At 51.0% G+C, this 19,396-nt stretch overlaps 3 protein-coding genes across 8 annotated transcripts in view; all 3 read left to right on the top strand.

The window, feature by feature from the left end:
• TSPEAR (thrombospondin type laminin G domain and EAR repeats) overlaps positions 1 to 19,396 on the top strand; it is a 209,626-nt gene that overhangs the window by 112,338 nt on the left and 77,892 nt on the right. The gene's annotated exons all lie outside the window — the stretch shown is intronic.
• On the top strand, positions 2,307 to 4,134 carry LOC119619326 (uncharacterized). Of its 2 annotated transcripts, XM_037984903.2 has the most exons (2): positions 2,307 to 2,950; positions 3,329 to 4,134. In XM_037984903.2, the coding sequence occupies exons 1-2, from the start codon at positions 2,615 to 2,617 to the stop codon at positions 3,785 to 3,787; spliced, it is 795 nt and encodes a 264-aa protein (XP_037840831.2). In that variant the 5' UTR covers positions 2,307 to 2,614; the 3' UTR covers positions 3,788 to 4,134. The 2 variants fall into 2 exon arrangements, with proteins under 2 accessions (XP_037840831.2, XP_072868486.1); XM_073012385.1 differs by having other exon boundaries at positions 2,307 to 4,134.
• LOC103219912 (uncharacterized) lies at positions 15,194 to 17,164 on the top strand. Of its 5 annotated transcripts, none has more exons than XM_073012380.1 (2): positions 15,194 to 16,275; positions 16,654 to 17,164. In XM_073012380.1, exons 1-2 carry the CDS (start codon positions 15,745 to 15,747, stop codon positions 16,957 to 16,959), a joined length of 837 nt encoding a protein of 278 aa, XP_072868481.1. In that variant the 5' UTR covers positions 15,194 to 15,744; the 3' UTR covers positions 16,960 to 17,164. The 5 variants fall into 5 exon arrangements, with proteins under 5 accessions (XP_072868481.1, XP_072868468.1, XP_072868476.1 ...); XM_073012367.1 differs by having other exon boundaries at positions 16,399 to 17,164; XM_073012375.1 differs by having other exon boundaries at positions 15,194 to 16,401; positions 16,555 to 17,164.

Below are 19,396 nucleotides of genomic sequence, written 5' to 3'. Positions count from 1 at the left end.
GGCACAGCCTGCAAGAAGGCCATCCTGCAGGCTGGGAAGCACAGCTCTGGCCAAGACCAGGGCCAGGAGGAGGCACTTCAGAGCGGGAGGGGCTGGGGCAGGAGCTCCACGCTGACCAGGTTGGCTAAATACACGTGTGCAATAGGTCATGGAGGAATAGTGAATATTCATGAAGGAGGAACCGAACAAATATGCATGTAACATACAACCTGTTTTCACTCTGGGGTTGTGAGAAACACACTCACCCGTCCAAATCCAAAGAATGGAAGTAGAGGCGTGAGGAACAGTGAAAGTGAGACTCTAATGGTGGTCTTGCAAGACCAGGTGTCTGATGGGCAGGCACATCCAGCACAGTTTCAACAAGCAATTTATCCCCTAGTGTGCAGGTCCCTCCCCCGTTCCTCGCAGTCCTGTGGGGTCGCAGTCTTCCCGGACGTCACCTAGGTTTCATTATCCCCTTATAAGGTTACAGCTTGTCCCCTTCCCCACTTTACATTTTGATTTCTCAGTGGCAAAAGTTTCTTTCCTTTTATGGGTTAACCGTCCCCCACTTTTTCTTCCTCCCCTCTGACTTCTGTGAGTCTTATCACTCTTCCCAGATGTCTGTACCATGTGGCTTGTCACATCTGCAAGGGAGCTGCCTGGACTTACCAGGGCCTGTTTTCTGAATATGGACCACTTAAAATGTACTTCTTGGCCGGGCGCGGTGGCTCACGCCTGTAATCCCAGTGCTTTAGGAGGCTGAGGCAGGTGGATCACAAGATCAGGAGATCGAGACCATCCTGGCTAACACGGTGAAACCCCATCTCTACTAAAAATACAAAAAATTAGCCAGGCGTGGTGGCAGGCGCCTGTAGTCCCAGCTACTTGGGAGGCTGAGGGAGGAGAAGGGTGTAAACCCGGGAGGTGGAGCTTGCAGTGAGCCGAGATTGCGCCACTGCACTCCAGCCTGGGCAACAGAGCCAGACTCCGTCTCAAAAAAAAAAAAAAAAAAAAAAAAAGGACTTCCTACAGGGTGGAATCTTAACATGTGAATGTGTCTCAATGAGGCTCTAAACCTCAGAGGTCTTCTCAGGACACAAAGGCACTCAAGATGAAGCCTCTGTAAATCAGCTGGAGCTGGTCCATGGTCCGGGTCCGTTATCAGGAGGAAGTTCCTGAAGTCAGTCTCCTGCCCAATCAGAGCTGTGGTCACGGCCGTGGAACGTGGTCGGTTGGCGTCTGCGGGTGGATGGGCCACGGTCGTTCGAATCTTGCTCATCCTTATGGCGGGGCCAGTGCGTGTTTAGCCGCTGGAGAAAAGGCAGCAGCTGTGGTGTGAGAGCAGAGTCCGTCCTCTCAGTGTAGGGTACTCAGCTGGACCCTTGCCTGGCGTGGCCTGAGGTCCTGTTTGTAATTTGATGTCTTGTTGTCACAGAGTCTGTTCTGTGGGTCTTACCGTCTCTATTTTAACTTTAATGCGGGGCAGTGTTGGTGTCTAAACCCTAAAGGGAGGGGGTGTAACGCGGCGTGTCTGACCTGCCTTCCTGTCATGGCCAGGAACGCAGTGTTTCAGGGGTCCCCGTGGCCAAGATGGGGTCCATTAATTCAGTTGAGGGGCTTCGGATTTTATGTTTGGTTTACACTGGCAATGGGGTTGCAGTGAGATCAATGTCCCTTGGACCCATTTTGTGTCTTCCGTGCGGGTTCTTTGGACAGATGTCCCTTAATTTTAAGGTGGTGACACTAAGAGGCCTGGCACAGGGCTTGGAAGACAGGGCTGGGAAATGGGCCCCGCAGGAGGCTGGGTGGGGACTGACGGGCTGCCTCGGAGAAGCAGAGCACACAGAGGAGCCACCCCAGGCGGGGACAAGGGCTGCTGACCGCTGCCGCTCAGCACGGTTACACTGCAGGTTCAGAACCCAAAACCACAGCCCAGGAGGATGTCATGTTGTCCAAGCAGGGAGGGGCCGAGCCCACCGTCCTTGCCCTGGAACACACAGGTCCTGCTGCCTCCGAAACACAAGGACGAGGTGGGCACGAAACAGGGCAGGAGGTGCAGAGGCTGTGGGGATGAGAAGTCGTCCAGAGCTCAGAGGCAAGAGGTCTGGGCACAGGTACAGCTGCCCCCGCATGGCCCCGGGCAAGTCAATGAAGGCTGCTGGGAACCAGGTTGTCCCTCAGAAGATGGCCACAGTCCTGTGTCCCATGATGGGGGAAGGACCACGCTGGATGAGGAGTTTCCACCACAAGAACACTTCCTAAGGCCGGCTGCCCGCGGAGGGACTCTGTGTCCCGGGGCTGCTGGGGCCAGGACTGGACAATGCCCCTGCCTGCGGCTTTCCCAGCTGCCAGAACCCAGCTGGGACCAGGCCCACCCCAGCTCCTGCCCCCAGGGATCCACGTGGGATGGGACACAGCCCAGATGTGACGGGAGATTTATGAGCTGGGCCACATCATAGGCAAACAAACACCCCTAATCCTGGCAGACTCCAGCTCTCAGCAACACGGAAGGGGAAGCTGTGGGCCCGGCGACAACAAGGCGGGGGGGAATAAAAGCCCGAGAACCCCAGCACCTCACAGGCTCACTCCCTCATCCACTCCCTCCCTCACCCTCCGCCAATTCAACCCCAGCATGGCCGCGTCCACCGTGTCCGTCTGCTCCAGCAACATGAGCTACGGCAGCCGCGTCTGCCTTCCTGGTCCCTGTGACTCTTGCTCCGACTCCTGGCAGGTGGACGACTGCCCAGAGAGCTGCTGTGAGCCCCCCTGCTGCACCCCGAGCTGCTGCACCCTCGCCCCCTGCCTGACCCTGGTCTGTACCCCAGTGAGCTGTGTGTCCAGCCCCTGCTGCCAGGCAGCCTGTGAGCCCAGCCCCTGCCAATCAGGCTGCACCAGCTCCTGCACACCCTCGTGCTGCCAGCAGTCTAGCTGCCAGCCGGCTTGCTGCACCTCCTCCCCCTGCCAGCAGGCCTGCTGCGTACCCGTCTGCTACAAGCCTGTGTGCTGTGTGCCCATCTGCTCTGAGGATTCTTCTTCATGCTGCCAACAGTCTAGCTGCCAGCCAGCCTGCTGCACCTCCTCCCCCTGCCAGCAGGCCTGCTGTGTGCCCGTCTGCTGCAAGCCTGTGTGCTGTGTGCCCACCTGTTCTGGGGATTCCTCTTCATGCTGCCAGCAATCTAGCTGCCAGCCGATATGCTGCACCTCCTCCCCCTGCCAGCAGGCCTGCTGTGTGCCCGTCTGCTGCAAGCCTGTGTGCTGTGTGCCCACCTGTTCTGGGGATTCCTCTTCATGCTGCCAGCAATCTAGCTGCCAGCCGGCTTGCTGCACCTCCTCCCCCTGCCAGCAGTCCTGCTGCGTGCCCGTCTGCTGCAAGCCCGTCTGCTGCAAGCCTGTGTGCTGTGTGCCTACCTGTTCTGGGGATTCCTCTTCATGCTGCCAGCAGTCTAGCTGCCAGCCAGCCTGCTGCACCTCCTCCCCGTGCCAGCAGTCCTGCTGTGTGCCTGTCTGCTCCAAGCCTGTCTGCTGCAAGTCCCTCTGCTGTGTGCCTGTGTGCTCTGGGGCTTCCACTTCATGCTGCCAGCAGTCTAGCTGCCAGCCAGCTTGCTGCACCACCTCCTGCTGCAGACCCTCCTCCTCTGTGTCCCTCCTCTGCCGCCCCGTGTGCAGGTCCACCTGCTGCGTGCCCGTCTCCTCCTGCCAGGCCAGTTGCTGCCGCCCGGCCTCCTGTGTGTCCCTCCTCTGCCGCCCCGTGTGCTCCCGCCCGGCCTGCTACAGCCTCTGCTCTGGCCAGAAGTCCAGCTGCTGATGGCGCTGAATGTCATCCAGAGTCCCTTCCCACCTGGGGCTGACCTCCCAGCGGGCCCAGCTAGCTCCTCCCTCTCTGACTTTGACACCCTGAGAAGATGGGGCAGGCTCTTTGTCTCAGGGACCAGGATGCTCCCCCAGTCCTTCTCAGATGCTGGCTGCACGAGGGACCCCAGCTACTCCCCCAGACCCAAGTTCTGCAGAACTGACCCCAGCAGGCCTGGTTCCACCCTGGGCAGTGCCCCCTCTGAGTTCTAATAAAGCCGCCTCTGTCTCCCACCAACCTTTGTCCTGTCTGTGGACCCCTGGGGGGCACAGGGTGAGGTGGGAAGTGATGCCACCCCTGACTGCAGGGAGAGTCCTGACCCCCAGCAGGTCTGGTTCCACCCTGGGCAGCACCCCTCTGAGTCCTAGTAAAGCTGCCTCTGTCTCTGTCGACCTTCGATCCTGTCTGTGGACCCCCGAGGGGCATGGGATGAGGCAGGAAGCAATGTGCCTGGTGCTGGCCTCTGTGAACCCTGAAGGCCAGGCTCCCTCTTAGCCCCATGGGCCCCCAGCCCCAGCACGTGACGCCCCAGACCATTTTAGGGAAGTTGCCTCTGGAACCAAGGCCAGGAGTTTTGGCACAAAGTGGACCCTGGCAGCAGCTCTGGGCCCCTGAGCCACATTCACCCTCCCCAGCTCCATGGCTGCCCCCCAGGACTGGGGTAGCCCACCCGGGGCCTGGCTCCACCCAGCAGCCTCACCGGTCCTGTTACCCCTGGGGAGACCAGCTATGGACCACAGTGCCCATCCCTGCAGCCCTCGTCTCCTCCACAGTAAGACATGGGACCACCCGTCCCCCAGGACTTGAGCCCAGCAGCCTGGGGTTCTTCATGGGGTTCTTGAATACCCATTGCTCAGGCATCACTGGCGAGAGCACAGATGGGCAGGGACCATGGCACCCACTAACCAAGCCTGCGGCCCCCCTGCCCCATGCGGCCTCACCTAGAGATTCAGGGTCCTGGCTCCCTCCTGGTCCCGTGGTCCTGAACTCTGATCCCGAGGACCCTCTCCCCACACCCCCAGCCTCCCAACTCTCTCCCAAATAGCCCTTAGCTCTGCCTGCCACCTTCTGCTCTGGCACTCAGACGTGGTACCAGATGCCGCGGTGGGCGAGTGGTACGAGCCGCCACACTCTTTCTGCCTGGTTGCTGTGCGCATTTAAGAGCCCAGGTCTGGCTACTGCCCCAGCAAATGACCCTTGCATGTCAATGCCAGAGGCCTCCAGCCCCAGCACCGGGACCTCCCGGAGTCCCACCCGACACAGTTCACTGTGCTCAGCACAGCCACCTCCCCCACTCGCCTTGAGGCAGACCCCCCAGGACAGACCCCCCAGGACAGACACCCCAGGACAGACCGCCCAGGACAGACCCCCCAGGACAGACCCCCCAGGACAGACCGCCCAGGACAGACCCCCCAGGACAGACCGCCCAGGACAGACCCCCCAGGACAGACCCCCCAGGACAGACCGCCCAGGACAGACCCCCCAGGACAGACCGCCCAGGACAGACCCCCCAGTACAGACCCCCCAGGACAGACCGCCCAGGACAGACCCCCCAGGACAGACCGCCCAGGACAGACCCCCCAGGACAGACCGCCCAGGACAGACCCCCCAGGACAGACCCCCCAGGACAGACCGCCCAGGACAGACCCCCCAGGACAGACCGCCCAGGACAGACCCCCCAGGACAGACCCCCCAGGACAGACCGCCCAGGACAGACCCCCCAGGACAGACCGCCCAGGACAGACCCCCCAGGACAGACCCCCCAGGACAGACCGCCCAGGACAGACCCCCCAGGACAGACCCCCCAGGACAGACCGCCCAGGACAGACCCCCCAGGACAGACTGCCCAGGACAGAACCCCCAGGACAGACCCCCCAGGACAGACCACCCAGGACAGACCACCCAGGACAGCCAGCAGCAGCCATCTCCAAGGCCAGAGGCCAAACTGACACAGCCTTGTCCACCTCTTTAGAAGCAAAGCCAGGTCCCCATGAAGGGACAGATGAGGGCCTCCAGGGACAGAGATGTTTGCTTCCTGCCCTGGTTCTCTGGGTAGCTGGTGGGGGCCGAGCCTTCATCCTAGGGCTCCAGGGCCATCCTGGGGAGGGGCTCCCCACACATGCATGTCTGAGTCCCACCCGCCTCACTGTGCCCACTGACGGCCACAGGGTCAGAACAGAGAGCCGGGAGGAGGGCCCGGGGCTGGCTCTCTGACCTCCTCCATGTTTGTCATTGTCCCCACCTGCCCTCGTCCGAGGCACTGATAGGACCCAGCCTGTCTGGCCATCCCCAGGGAGGACACCGCCTGGTGTCCAGGTCTCACCTCTGACCCCTGCTCTGGGTCCTCATTCGATGTGTCTTCTGCTTCATCAGAGCTTCAACCCCCAGTGAAAGCACCTTGGGAAACCATCCCTCAAAATGGTCACTCACAAAGTGACCCTGTGATCCTGCCACTCCAGTTCTAGGTATCTACCCCAGAGGAATGAAACAAATGTCCACACACAGGTCTGTGCATCCATGTACGCAGCACCGCTGACAGCAGCCAAAGACTGGTGTACCCATGTACACAGCATGACTAACAGTAGCCAAGAAGCGGAAAGAGCCTAAATGTCCATCAGAGGACAAAGCAAACCACAGCCCATCCACACAAGCAAAATGTGGCCCATTCCCTTGGGGAATATTATTCAGCCATGAAAAGGAATCCAATACTGATACAGGCTACAACATGCATGAGCCTTGAAAGCATGATGCTCAGTGAGAGCCCACATGTGGTGACATTCTGTCTGGGTTTTTTTATTTTATATTTTTATTTTATAGTTTATTTAAGTTATTGGGGAACAGGTGGTGTTTGGTTACATGGATTAGTAATTTAGTGGTCATATATGATATATTTAGTGCACCCATCATTCTAGCAGTATACACTGCACCCTATTTGTAGTTTTTTATCCCTCACCCCCTTCCCACCCTTTCCCCCTGAGTCCCCAAAGTCCATTGTGTCATTCTTATGCCTTTGTATCCTCAGAGCTTAGCTCCCACTTATGAGTAAGAACATATGATGTTTGGTTTTTCATTCCTGAGTTACTTCACTTAGAATAATAATCTCCAATCTCATCCAGATCTCTGTGAATGCCATTAATTCATTTCTTTTTATTACTGAGTAGTATTCCATCATATATATATGTCTCAGTTTCTTTATCCACTCGTTGATTGATGGGAATTTGGGTTGGTTCCACATTTTTGCCATTGCGAATTGTGCTGCTGTAAACGTGTGTGCAAGTATCTTTTTTGTATGATGACTTCTTTTCCTCTGGGTAGATACCCAGTAGTGGATTTGCTGGATCAAATGGTAGCTCTACTTTTAGTTCTTTAAGGAATCTCCACACTGTTTTCCACAGTGGTTGTACTCGTTTAAATTCCCACTAGGAGTGTAGAAGTGTTCCCTTGTCACCACATTCATGCCACCATCTATTATTTTTTGATTTTTTGATTATGGCCATTCTTGCAAGAGTAAGGTGGTATCCCATTGTGGTTTTGATTTGCATTTCCTTCATCATTAGTGGTGATGAGCTTTTTTCATATGTTTGTTGGCCATTTGTATATCTTCTTTTGAGAATTGTCCATTCGCGTCCTTAGCCCACTTTTTGATGGGATTGTTTGTTTTTTTCTTGCTAATTTGTTTGAGTTTGTTGTAGGTTCTGGACATTAGTCCTTTGTCAGATGTATAGATTGTGAAGATTTTCTCCCACTCTGTGGGTTATCTATTTGCTCTGATGACTGTTTCTTTAGCCATGCAAAAGTGCTTTGGTTTAATTAAGTCTCAGCTATTTATCTTTGTTTTTATTGCATTTGCTTTTGGGTTCTTGGTCATGAAATCCTTGCCTAAGCCAATGTCTAGAAGAGGTGTTTCAATGTTATCTTCTAGAATTTTTATAGTTTCAGGTCTTGGATTTAAGTCCTTGATCCATCTTGAGTTGATTTTTGTATAAGGTGAGAGACGAGGATCCAGTTTCATTCTCCTACATGTGGCTTGCCAATTATCCCAGCACCATTTGTTGAATAGACTGTCCTTTCCCCACTCTATGTTTTTGTTTTCTTTGTCAAAGATCAGTTGGCTGTACGTATTTGGGTTTATTTCTGGGTTCTCTATTCTGTTCCATTGGTCTATGTGCTTATTTTTATACCAATGCTGTTTTGGTGACTGTGGCTTTATAGTATAGTTTGAAATCAGGTAATGTGATTCCTCCAGATTTGTTCTTTTTGCTTAGTCTTGCTTTGGCTATGCGGGCCCTTTTTTGGTTCCATATGAATTACAGAATTTTTTTTGTAATTCAGTGATGAATGATGGTGGTATTTTGATGGGAATTGCATTGAGTTGCTTTTGGCACTATGGTCATTTTCGCAATATTGATTCTACCCATCCATGAGCATGGGATGTGTTTCTGTTTGTTTTCTATGATTTCTTTTAGCAGTGCTTTGTAGTTTCCCTTGTAGAGGTCTTTCACCTCCTTGGTTAGGTATATTTCTGAGTATTTTATTTTTTTGTAGCTATTGTTAAAGGGATTGGGTTCTTGATTTGATTCTCAGCTTAGGTGCTGTTGGTGTATAGGAGAGCTACTGATTTGTGTACATTAGTTTTGTATCTGGAAACTTTGCTGAATTCTTTTATCAGTTCTAGGAGCTTTTTGGAGGAGTCTTTGGGGTTTTCTAGGTGTACAATCATATCATCAGCAAACAGTGACAGTTTGACTTCCTCTGAACTGATCTGGATGCCTTTTATTTCTTTCTCTTGTCTGATTGCTCTGGCTAGGACTTCCAGTACTATGTTGAAGAGAAGAGGTGAGAGTGGGCATCCCTATCTTTTTCCAGTTCTCAGAGGGAGTGCTTTCAACTTCTCCCCACTCAGTGTTATGTTGGCTGTGGGTTTGTCATAGATGGCTTTTATTACATTGAAGTATATCCCTTGGATGTTGATTTTGCTGAGAGTTTTAATCATAGAGATGCTGAATTTTGTCAAAAGCTTTTTCTGCATCTATTGAAATGATCACGTGATTTTTGTTTTTAATTCTGTTTATGTGGTGTATCATATTTGTTGAATTGTGAATGTTAAACCATCCCTGCATGCCTGGTATGAAACCTGGTGGGATTCTGTTTGTATGAAAGGCTCAGAATGGGCAAATCTACAGAGATTCTATTTGTATGAGAGGCTCAGAATGGGCAAATCTACAGAGAAAGAAAGTAGATGAGTAGGTGCCTGAGGCTGGGGGAGGGGCACATGGGGAGTGATGCTGATTGGTGTGATTTTTTGGAGGGGGGAATGTTTTAAAATTATATATTGGTGATGGCTGAGAAACACTGGCAATATGCTAAAAACAAATGGAATATGTCCTTGCAGTAGGTGAGCTTCATGGCTTGTGAATTTTCTCTTGGTAATTTTTTTTTAAAAGCCTAAGCCCTATTTGGGCTGGCTACTCGCCAATGCTTCCATCTCCCCTTCATCCAAATAAAAATGAATGGTGCCAGAACAGTCATAGAAAACAGGCATGCCATCTGCAGACCAGGTCAGTAAGGATTTTCTGGGACAGACAAGACAAAAAGATCAGGTTTTCTTGACTGTAAAATTCAACAGAAAGAGAGGCAGAAGCAGGACTGAAGACAAATGGTTTTTCCCGGAGACCCTGACACAGGGACAGCACAGGAGGACGGCCATGGGCACTCAGGCGTCTTTAACTGAGGGTTGAGTTCTAAAGAAGAACCGCCTGGTGCCCTGAGTCCAGCAGAAGAGCTAGGCAGGGCAGGGGTGGCCCAGGAGGCTCCCAGACTGGGTCCTAGTATGGGAGAAAGAGACCTCACCCCAGGAAGTTCTGGTTGCCAAAATGAACCAAAGCCCCTGTACTTAGCCAGCGGCAGACAAGGCCGCCTCCTGAGAGCCCCAGTGTCTGCTCTGTGAGAAGAATACACGTGTCTACACACAGAGAACCTTTCAGCAATGAAAGCCAAACAATTTAGACCCTCACTTAAAAACGTGAACAACAACTAAGGGTCCTCAGATACATGAAGAAATCACAGCATGACAGAGAAACAAAGTCTAAACAAACAATAATACAGGAAACAAAGAGGCCGTTACTCCATGAAACAAGAAGAGAGTGCTAACAAAAAGGAGAAGGAGAAGAAAGGAAAACACCTTGGGTTTCTGGAGACTGAAATCATGACACTTTGAACATACGAAACTCAATGACAGTCTGCATGACAGACCCTGAAGGCAGAAGAGCTGACACCATGACCCCCAGTTCAGAAAATGATTGACTGAGACCCGATGCAGAAGGACAAAGAGATGAAGCCAAGAAAAGCCTGAGGTCTAAGGGAGATGAACCCAGGAGACTCAGGGTCTGTGATCCTAACCAGGATCACAGCGGGGAGAGAAGCCAAGAATGGAAGAAAATCATCAAACCTATATGGGAATAAAAGTTCCTTGAACTAAAAGAAGATGGGACCAAGGGCATGAACACAGCTGATGACAATGACTGGGGAGGGGTCTGGTGAAATGAATGAAGTACAAGAAGGAGAGAATAGTGCCAGATTCTGGAAAAAGTAAAAACTTCACAAGAAGATTAAAGTTGTGCAAATATGAGACACATTCGTGGCCCAACTTCTAAGGCAGAGGGAAGTAATTCCGCACCTAGACTCTGCTGGGGCAGGTGTCCGTGGGAAGGCTGTTCTTAAACAACAGGGATCCAGAAAGTTTACCACCCACAACGCTTTCTGAAACTTTTACTCAACAATCTCCAACAAGAAGGAACACGACCCCCTGTTTTCAAATGTCCACAAAAATCCACAGATGTTCATCAAGGAAAATCTAAAGAAAATAAAAATACAGTCTAATAAAAACAAGCAGACATTAAAGATAGAAAAAGAAACATGCCCACAGATTCAGAGATTTTTGTTTTTATGTAAAAGAAAGTAGCATGGATATATATTATCCTAAAATTTGAAAACATAAATGAAATGTACTATGTTCTAAAAAATATAAATTACCAATACTGAATAATAAAATGAAAATTTTAACACAATGATGTCCAGGAAAATATGGAAATGGTCTTGAAAGATATTCTTCAGAAGGCAGACTCAGATGTTTTAAAGGTGTATATCATCAGCCTTCAATATAAGACCTTCCTGTGACACATGAAATATTCCAGAGCTCAGAAGAAGCCAGAGATCTTCTGGATTCCTCTAGTAAGACTGGTGACATCCTGATGCCAAAACCAGGAACAATTGTGTGTGTGTGTGAGAGAGAGAGAGAGAGAGGGAGAGAGGACTGTAAATCAATCCCATTTAAAAAGATAAAGTAAGAGATTCTATGTGCCTATGTTAAAGAAAAACTAAGCTGTTACATACAGCTATTATGGAAGACAATATCAAAGCTCCTCAGCAAATTAAAAATAGAACTACCATGTGGTGAGCAATCTTGTATATACAAGACAAATTAAAGCCAGATCTCAGAGAGATACCTGACCTTCCATGTTAACTGCAGCACTACTCACAACAGCCGAGATACGGAAGCAACGTAAGTGTCCATCAACAGATGAGTGGATAAAGAAAATGTGGTGTATAGGCATGATGGAGTACGACTCAGCCATAGAAAGGAGGGAGAGGCCGGGTGCGGTGGCTTACGCCTGTAATCCCAGCACTTTGGGAGGATGAGACGGGCAGATCACGAGGTCAGGAGCTCGAGATCATCCTGGCTAACATGGTGAAACCCCATCTCTACTAAAAATGCAAAAAATTAGCTGGGCGTGGTGTCGGCGCCTGTAGTCCCAGCTACTCAGGAGGCTGAGGCAGGAGAATAGCGTGAACCTGGGAGGCAGAGCTTGCATTGAGCCGAGATCGCACCACTGCACTCCAGCCTGGGTGACAGAGTAAGACTCCGTCTCAAAAAAAAAAAAAAAAAAAAAAGGAAGGAGGGAGATCCTCTCATTTTGTGGCAACATGGATGAACCTGCAGACACTATACTAGGAGAAGTGACCCAGGCCACAGAAAGACAAAGACTGCAGACCTCGTTTATATGTGGAATCTAAAGGAGCCAAGCTCAGCAAAGCAGAGAGTAGAGTGGGGATTCACAGGGGCTGGGTGTGCAGGGAGTTTTCATTTTTCATAACTCTTTACATATCCTTTCAGCGATTATTAATACAGGTGTGCGAGAACTGTGTGCTTCATCCACTTCGATGTTGATGGCAGGATACAGCTTCCGCTGTGCGGGATGAGTCAGTTCTGGAAACCTCGTGTGCAGCACGGGGACAGTTGGCCGTGACACAGAATGCAACGCAGTAACACTGAAATCGGCTAAGAGTCCATCTTAAATGTCTCATCACAAAATAAAAGTAACTGCGTGGATGATGGACATTTAATTAGCTTGACTGTAGTAATCATCACACAATGTGTACATGTCTCAAGACGTCATGTTGTACACCTTGAATTTATATAATTCTTATTTGTCAATTATATCTCAATAAGGCTGGGAAAAAGGGGATAATGAGCCATTATCAAGTAATGTATATCTTAGATCAAAAGTTACAAAGGGTATCATTAACTATACTCATAAAACAGAAGCAGAAAAGCCACTGGAGCTCTCAGTAGATTAATACACACACATTCACACACACACACACACACACACACGAACAAACTCACTCTTTCCTTAAAAGCCTGAGGCGAAATTCCTGGTAACCTAGAGTGAAAAAACACTGCATGCTTGAGACCAAGGCTGCGTCACGCACCAGCAAACGCTGGCTTAGTGTGGAGCTGTGGGAGGTGCTCTTGTTAACTTTGGAAACAAGACCAGAGGCTGCTGTCAGCGCGTCTCCAGCGTTGTGCTGGGCAGCCAGCCATGACGAAAGAGAGTCAAATAAAAGACTACGTTCTGGAAAAAAAGAATCCAAATGTGTGTCACTTGCAGAAGACACAGCCGTGGGCCACCCTGCCCTCCAGACTCACATTCCCTCCCATCACCTCCTTCCCCCAGCCAGGGCCAGTTAATCTCTGCAGCTCAGCTCACTCAGATCCCCAGAGTGTCCGCTTGAGTTAAGAAATGATGTGATCTGGCCGGGTGCAGTGGCTCACACCTGTAATCCCAGCACTTTGGGAGACCAAAGCGGATGGATCACTTGAGGCCACAAGTTCGAGACCAGCCTGGCCAACATGGCCAAACCCCATCTCTACTAAAAATACAAAAAAAGAAAGAAAGAGAGAGAGAGAGAGAGAGAAAGAGAAAAGGAGAGAGAGAGAAGGAAGGAAGGAAGGAAGGAAGGAAGGAAGGAAGGAAGGAAGGAAGGAAGGAAGGAAGGAAAGGAAGGAAGGAAGGAAGGAAGGAAGGAAGGAAGGAAGGAAGGAAGGAAGGAAGGAAGCTGGATGTGGTGGCCCACACCTGTAATCCCAGCTACTCGGGAGGCAAAGGCAGGAGAATCGCTTGAACCTGGGAGGCAGGGACTGCAGCACCACAGCACTCCAGCCTGGGTGACAGAGTGAGACTATGTATCAAAAACAAAGAAAGAGAGAAAGAGAGAGAGAGAGAAAGAAAGAAGAAAGAAAAGAGGAAGGGAGGAAGGAAGGAAGGAAGGAAGGAAAAGGTTGGTGTGATCATTCGATTGTCTGTGGAAACTACTGTGGTGGCCCCATGAAAAGTTCCATGATCCAAAAAGACACGTCTCCACTGAGCGCAGGGTGTGGACTTAGATCGGGCACCCCGAGAACCTGGAGGTGTTGTGGGCACAGCAATGACCGTGGAAAGACACTTTGGACAGTGATGGGTGGTTCAGACACCAGGAGAAGGGAGCGACAGAGGGCGTGGATCACCAATAGGAATAAAGAGATGAGGAATCACCACGCCCATTCGATTAAGGAGGCTGCCAGAGACAGCGGTGGGAAAAGTAAAGCAAATTATCATACAGGCCCCAGGGCTTGTCCTGGAAGCCATGTCGGCCTTACCACACCCCGCTGGCTCAGGACCACCTCCCTCCCTGCCTCCCCCTCAGGAAGCACACACTCTTCTGGGAGCGGTGTGACGGAACGGAGCCATTTATGGCCACGAGGGAAAGGAGCGAGAGCTCTGGTTGTTGGGTTCACTGCTGGCCAGCTATCCTCTTTCACGGTGACTTATCTTCTCAGCATTTCTGCATCTGTCAAAATGGGCTGCAGAGTCGCCCCTCACACTGTGGCTGGTGTGGAGACTGCACCTGCGCTGTGCGTGTCTGTAGCACACCCACTAATACAATGTCATCCTAGCCTTCCTGGCTTTCCTGTCATTTCCTGAAAGGAGTATCGAGTCCTTCAGTCCCAGAGAGTGGGTTAAGCCTACAGTTCTTCCACAACCTCTACTAATCACTGAAAGGATATTCAAAGAGTTATAAAAAAATAAAATCAAAATTGTCTAAGAGAAAGGGAGGCTCTTTAAAATCCTTTATATATTTGTAGAAAAGAGAAACAGATGGAAACAAATTAGGATGTAAACTGGATCAGGACCCCAATGCCCTAGAATAAAATAGTCTTTTACTCAGAAAATCAAATGAACTGCCACCAATGAGCAGAGCTTAACTGATGTCCAGTGAAATGAGGGGAAAACGTTTAAATGCTCAACATAACATCATTACAGTGAGCCAAAAATGTGTTTCATTCATCATGAGACAAAATCAAAGTCACAAAAGGAAAGACCTCGAGAGAGAAGTTATTTTTAAGAGTGCAAGACACTTTCTGAGTCTCCACATTGAAAGGCTCAATGAATTCTAACCACAGAAAGTAAAATAATGCATACTAATAGAAACAAAACAAGAATAAAAAGAAAACCAAATGTTCCCAGAGAGTTAAAAAAAAAAAAAAAAAAAAAAGGAGAGAGAGAGGCAAACAATAAAAAATGACAAATGACCAGCCTCAGTCTTCCATCAGCAACACTGGACACCACAGAAAAATGGTGACACGGGTTCATCATTTTGAGAAAACAGATTTTTTAATTATTATTTATAATAATAATAATTCTGATTTAAAACTAGAATTATATACCCAGCTAAACTATCATATAAGTGTGAGAGTAAAGTTGAGTACATTTTTAGGCAAGAAAGAAATCTTTTTATTTTTTTGAGATGGAGTCTCACTCTGTCACCCAGGCTGGAGTGCAGTGGCACGATCTCAGCTCACTGCAACCTCCGCCTCCCGGGTTCACACCATTCTCGTGCCTCAGCCTCCTGAGTAGCTGGGACTACAGGCACCCACCACCACACCCAGCTAATTTTTTTGTAATTTTAGTAGAGACGGATTTTCACCGTGTTAGCCAGGATGGTCTCGATCTCCTGACCTCGTGATCTGCCCGCCTTGGCCTCCCAAAGTGCTGGAATTACAGGTGGGTGAGCCACTGTGCCCAGCCAGGCAAGAAAGAAATTTTAAAATGCATGTCCTAAAATCACCATATGTGAAAAAGTACTTGATCTGTCACCATGATGAAATAAACATGGAGAAAACCCAGAGTGCGGCTTCAAATAAAACAGAGAGGTCTCTGAGGGCGGCATGGAAAAGCTGAAGAGACAAAGGTAAAGCACGGATCCACCACATACTGACTCTCTTCCCCTTACGAGGCACGAGGGGTTGAAGGGAGGGCCACTTAGCTTCGTCTTACCCTCTGTGCCAGTTGCATTTTATAAGAAATGCATATTTTTCTACATATTTATATTTTAATATGCTAAAAGGAATAAAATATATCCAATCAGTCCAAACACAGGATACGTGAAACTAGAATTCCTCCCTTTAGAGAAGTCTTCATCTCTAAAACCTCAACTCAACAAAAGCTTTCTTGAAATATTTTCCACCACATTTCTGGGCCAAAATAAAAACCGATGAAGAAACAGAGCCCTGCAACATACACACAAGTTTAATGAGGGGAAAACAAAGAGATAAACCAGCACTAATGACGCATCTCCAGCCACCAGCTCTAAACACCAACAAGGAAGAGAAGCTTGTGGAGCCTCCTGTCAGGACAACACACGCCAGGGAGGGATTTAAAAGCCCCACAGCCCTGAGCAGCTCACTCACTCGCTCACTCACTCCCTCACACCTCCCCCAGCTCATCTCCTCCCACCCCAGCATGGCCGCGTCCACCATGTCCGTCTGCTCCAGCACTTACTCCGACTCCTGGCAGGTGGACGACTGCCCAGAGACCTGCTGTGAGCCCCCCTGCTGCGCCCCCAGCTGCTGCACCCCGGCCTCCTGCCTGACCCTGGTCTGCACCCCAGTGAGCTGTATGTCCAGCCCCTGCTGCCAGGCGGCCTGTGAGCCCAGCCCCTGCCAATCAGGCTGCACCAGCTCCTGCACACCCTCGTGCTGCCAGCAGTCTAGCTGCCAGCCGGCTTGCTGCACCTCCTCCCCCTGCCAGCAGTCCTGCTGTGTGCCCGTCTGCTGCAAGTCCGTCTGCTGTGTGCCCACCTGCTCTGGGGATTCCTCTTCATGCTGCCAGCAGTCTAGCTGCCAGCCGGCTTGCTGCACCTCCTCCCCGTGCCAGCAGTCCTGCTGTGTGCCCGTCTGCTGCAAGCCTGTCTGCTGCAAACCCGTCTCCTGTGTGCCCGTCTGCTCTGGGGATTCCTCTTCATGCTGCCAACAGTCCAGCTGCCAGCCGGCTTGCTGCACCTCTTCCCCGTGTCAGCAGTCCTGCTGTGTGCCCGTCTGCTGCAAGTCTGTCTGCTCCAAGTCCGTCTGCTGTGTGCCTATCTGCTCTGGGGGTTCCATTTCATGCTGCCAGCAGTCTAGCTGCCAGCCGGCTTGCTGCACCTCTTCCCCGTGCCAGCAGTCCTGCTGTGTGCCCGTCTGCTGCAAGCCTGTCTGCTCCAAGCCCGTCTCCTGTGTGCCCATCTGCTCTGGGGCTTCCAATTCATGCTGCCAGCAGTCTAGCTGCCAACCGGCTTGCTACACCACCTCCTGCTGCAGACCCTCCTCCTCCGTGTCCCTCCTCTGCCACCCCGTATGCAGGTCCACCTGCTGCGTGCCCGTCTCCTCCTACTGTGCCCCCACCTCCTCCTGCCAAGCCAGCTGCTGTCGCCCGGCCTCCTGCGTGTCCCTCCTCTGCCGCCCCGTGTGCTCCCGCCCGGCCTGCTGAGGGCTCGGCTCAGGCCAGGAGTCCAGTTGCTGATGGGCACATCCCCAGGACCAACTGGTCCTGACTCGGGTTAGAGGTTGCCCCCACCTGGGACGGGGCCCCTATGTGCTGAGGTGACCTACCCCTCCTTGCTCCCAGGAGCCCCCATCCACGCAGCTTCCCAGCTCTTGCCTCCTAGCAGGTGCTCACCTGCCTGCTGGGTCCCCTGTCCTCCCTCCCAGCTTTTCTGCCTCAGGTCACTCGGCCTTGACTTGAACCTGTCAGCACCTCTTCCTGCTCCCAAATAAACTCCCCTTGGTCACCTGATTCTCTTTTCCTGTTGTGCTCCTGGGGACACATGGTTTTGAGCTGACATTGGTTTCCTCCAGCCATGACTTTCTAGGAATGAGTGACTTAACCGAGAAGTCACAGGGGACAGTGGTCTAATTCCTCCAGGGAGGCCACCAGGTGGGACTCACGGTCACACCCAGGAAGGCTCAGTCCCGGCTCAGTCTCCATGCCTGGGTTTTCCCGAGCCTGGTCATTCGCTGCCATGCCCTGGGTTGTGGGGCTCTCCAGACCCCAGGACCGTCTCACCCACTGTCCCACCTGGGAGAGCTCACCCTGCAGGGTCACCTGCCGGGAAGCTGGTTTGAGGTCCAGGCACTGCAGCCTCTGGGCCTGGTCACTCTCTCTGTGTGCCACCTGCCCCAGGGTTCTGCCAGTTTAGCAGCAATGCGAGGGGAGAGTGAGGGGCTGCTGCACCTGCATAGGAGACAAGGGGCTCGATGGGGACAAAAGCATCATGGAGTGGGTGGATGGATGCATGTGATTCCCCAAAACTGGCACTGCCCCAGGTCCTCCTCTGGGGACACCAGGTTCCACTTGGGCTTTCAGGACCCAGAGTTCGCACCTGTAGGGCTGTGCGTCAGGCCCCTCTGAGGTGAGGTTGACATGGGTGACACTGGAGGGCACAGGTGGACAAGGCCCTGCTGAGACCTTGGGGATTTTCTGGGGGGATGGCCTTCCAGGGGCTGTGGTGGTAGCTGGAATGGTTTTAGTAAGTAGGCAACTGTCCCCAACAGGTAAATTTTCAGTTCCTCTCCCTGCAAGGCTATCTCAGGGCCAAGGCGTGGCTGTTCCTCTGTGAGTCCCCCTCTCATCCCAGGGGCCTGTGTCCGTGGCAAGAGCCCACAAAGGGAGCCCCTGCCACCCATGAGGCCTCAGCCTCCGTCCCCTAATCCCTAGCACCCTCGCCAACGCTGTGTCTACCCCACGGTTTTCTGGAAGAGTTTGGGTTAGACTGGTTTTATTTCTCCCCTAAATGGTTGGTAGAATTCAATAGCAAAGCCATTTGGGATTGGCATTTTCTTTTTGGGAAGGGTTTTAATTATGAATCCAATCTCTTCAATTGATAAAGGACTATTCAGATTTTCTATTTCTTCTTGTATCCCTTTTCATAAATTATATATTTCCAGTCATTTGCCTATTTCATCTAAGCTGTTGAATGTATTGACAGAGTTGTTTGCATTATTTCTTTGGTTTCCTTTAAATATCTCCAGATTCTGTAGTGGCAACCTTTTATTCATTCCTGATGTATTAGTTCATTTTCAGGCTGCTAATAAAGACATACCCAAGACTGGGCAATTTACAAAAGAAGGAGGTTTAGGCCGGGCGCGGTGGCTCAAGCCTGTAATCCCAGCACTTTGGGAGGCCGAGACGGGCGGATCACGAGGTCAGGAGATCGAGACCATCCTGGCTAACCCGGTGAAACCCCGTCTCTACTAAATATATACAAAAAAAAAACTAGCCGGGCGAGGTGGCGGGCGCCTGTAATCCCAGCTACTCGGGAGGCTGAGGCAGGAGAATGGCGTAAACCCGGGAGGCGGAGCTTGCAGTGAGCTGAGATCCGGCCATTGCACTCCAGCTTGGGCGACAGAGCGAGACTCCGTCTCAAAAAAAAAAAAAAAAAAAAAAGAAGGAGGTTTAATGGACTCACAGTTCCACATGGCTGGGGAGGCCTCACAATCATGGTGGACGGCGAAAGGCACGATTCACATGGTGGCAGACAAGAGAAGAGAGCTTGTTAAGGGAAACTCCCGTGTATAAAACCATCAGCTCTCATGAGACTTATTCACTATCATAAGAACAGCACAGGAAAGACCCACCCCATGATTCAATTACCTCTCACCTGGTCCCTCCCACAACATGTGAGAATTCAAGACGAGATTTGGGTGAGGACACAGCCAAACCATAACACCTAATATTGGTAATTTATTTGTTCTCTTGTTTTATAATGATCAGTAAAGTTAGAAATTTGCCAATTTTATTGGTCTATTAAAAAAACTAGGTTTGGTTTTATTTATTTCCCTGTTTGTCCACTTATTTGGTAGGTGATACGGTGGATTTGTGTCCCCTCCAAATCTCATGTTGAACCATGATCCCGTGTTGGAGGCAG

Source organism: Chlorocebus sabaeus, chromosome 2 (genome assembly GCF_047675955.1).
Source record: "Chlorocebus sabaeus isolate Y175 chromosome 2, mChlSab1.0.hap1, whole genome shotgun sequence".
NCBI lineage: Eukaryota > Metazoa > Chordata > Mammalia > Primates > Cercopithecidae > Chlorocebus > Chlorocebus sabaeus.
This window is presented reverse-complemented; position numbering and strand designations above follow the sequence as displayed.

Bases quoted from the DNA above. Each gene is read 5' to 3' on its own strand.
- LOC103219912 (XM_073012367.1), top strand. From the start codon at position 15,745: ATGAGGGGAAAACAAAGAGATAAACCAGCACTAATGACGCATCTCCAG. The intron at 16,276-16,398 runs GTCTGCTGTGTG...GTCTGCTGCAAG, and splicing joins TGCCCGTCTGCTGCAAGTCC to CCTGTCTGCTGCAAACCCGT.
- LOC119619326 (XM_073012385.1), top strand. From the start codon at position 2,615: ATGGCCGCGTCCACCGTGTCCGTCTGCTCCAGCAACATGAGCTACGGC.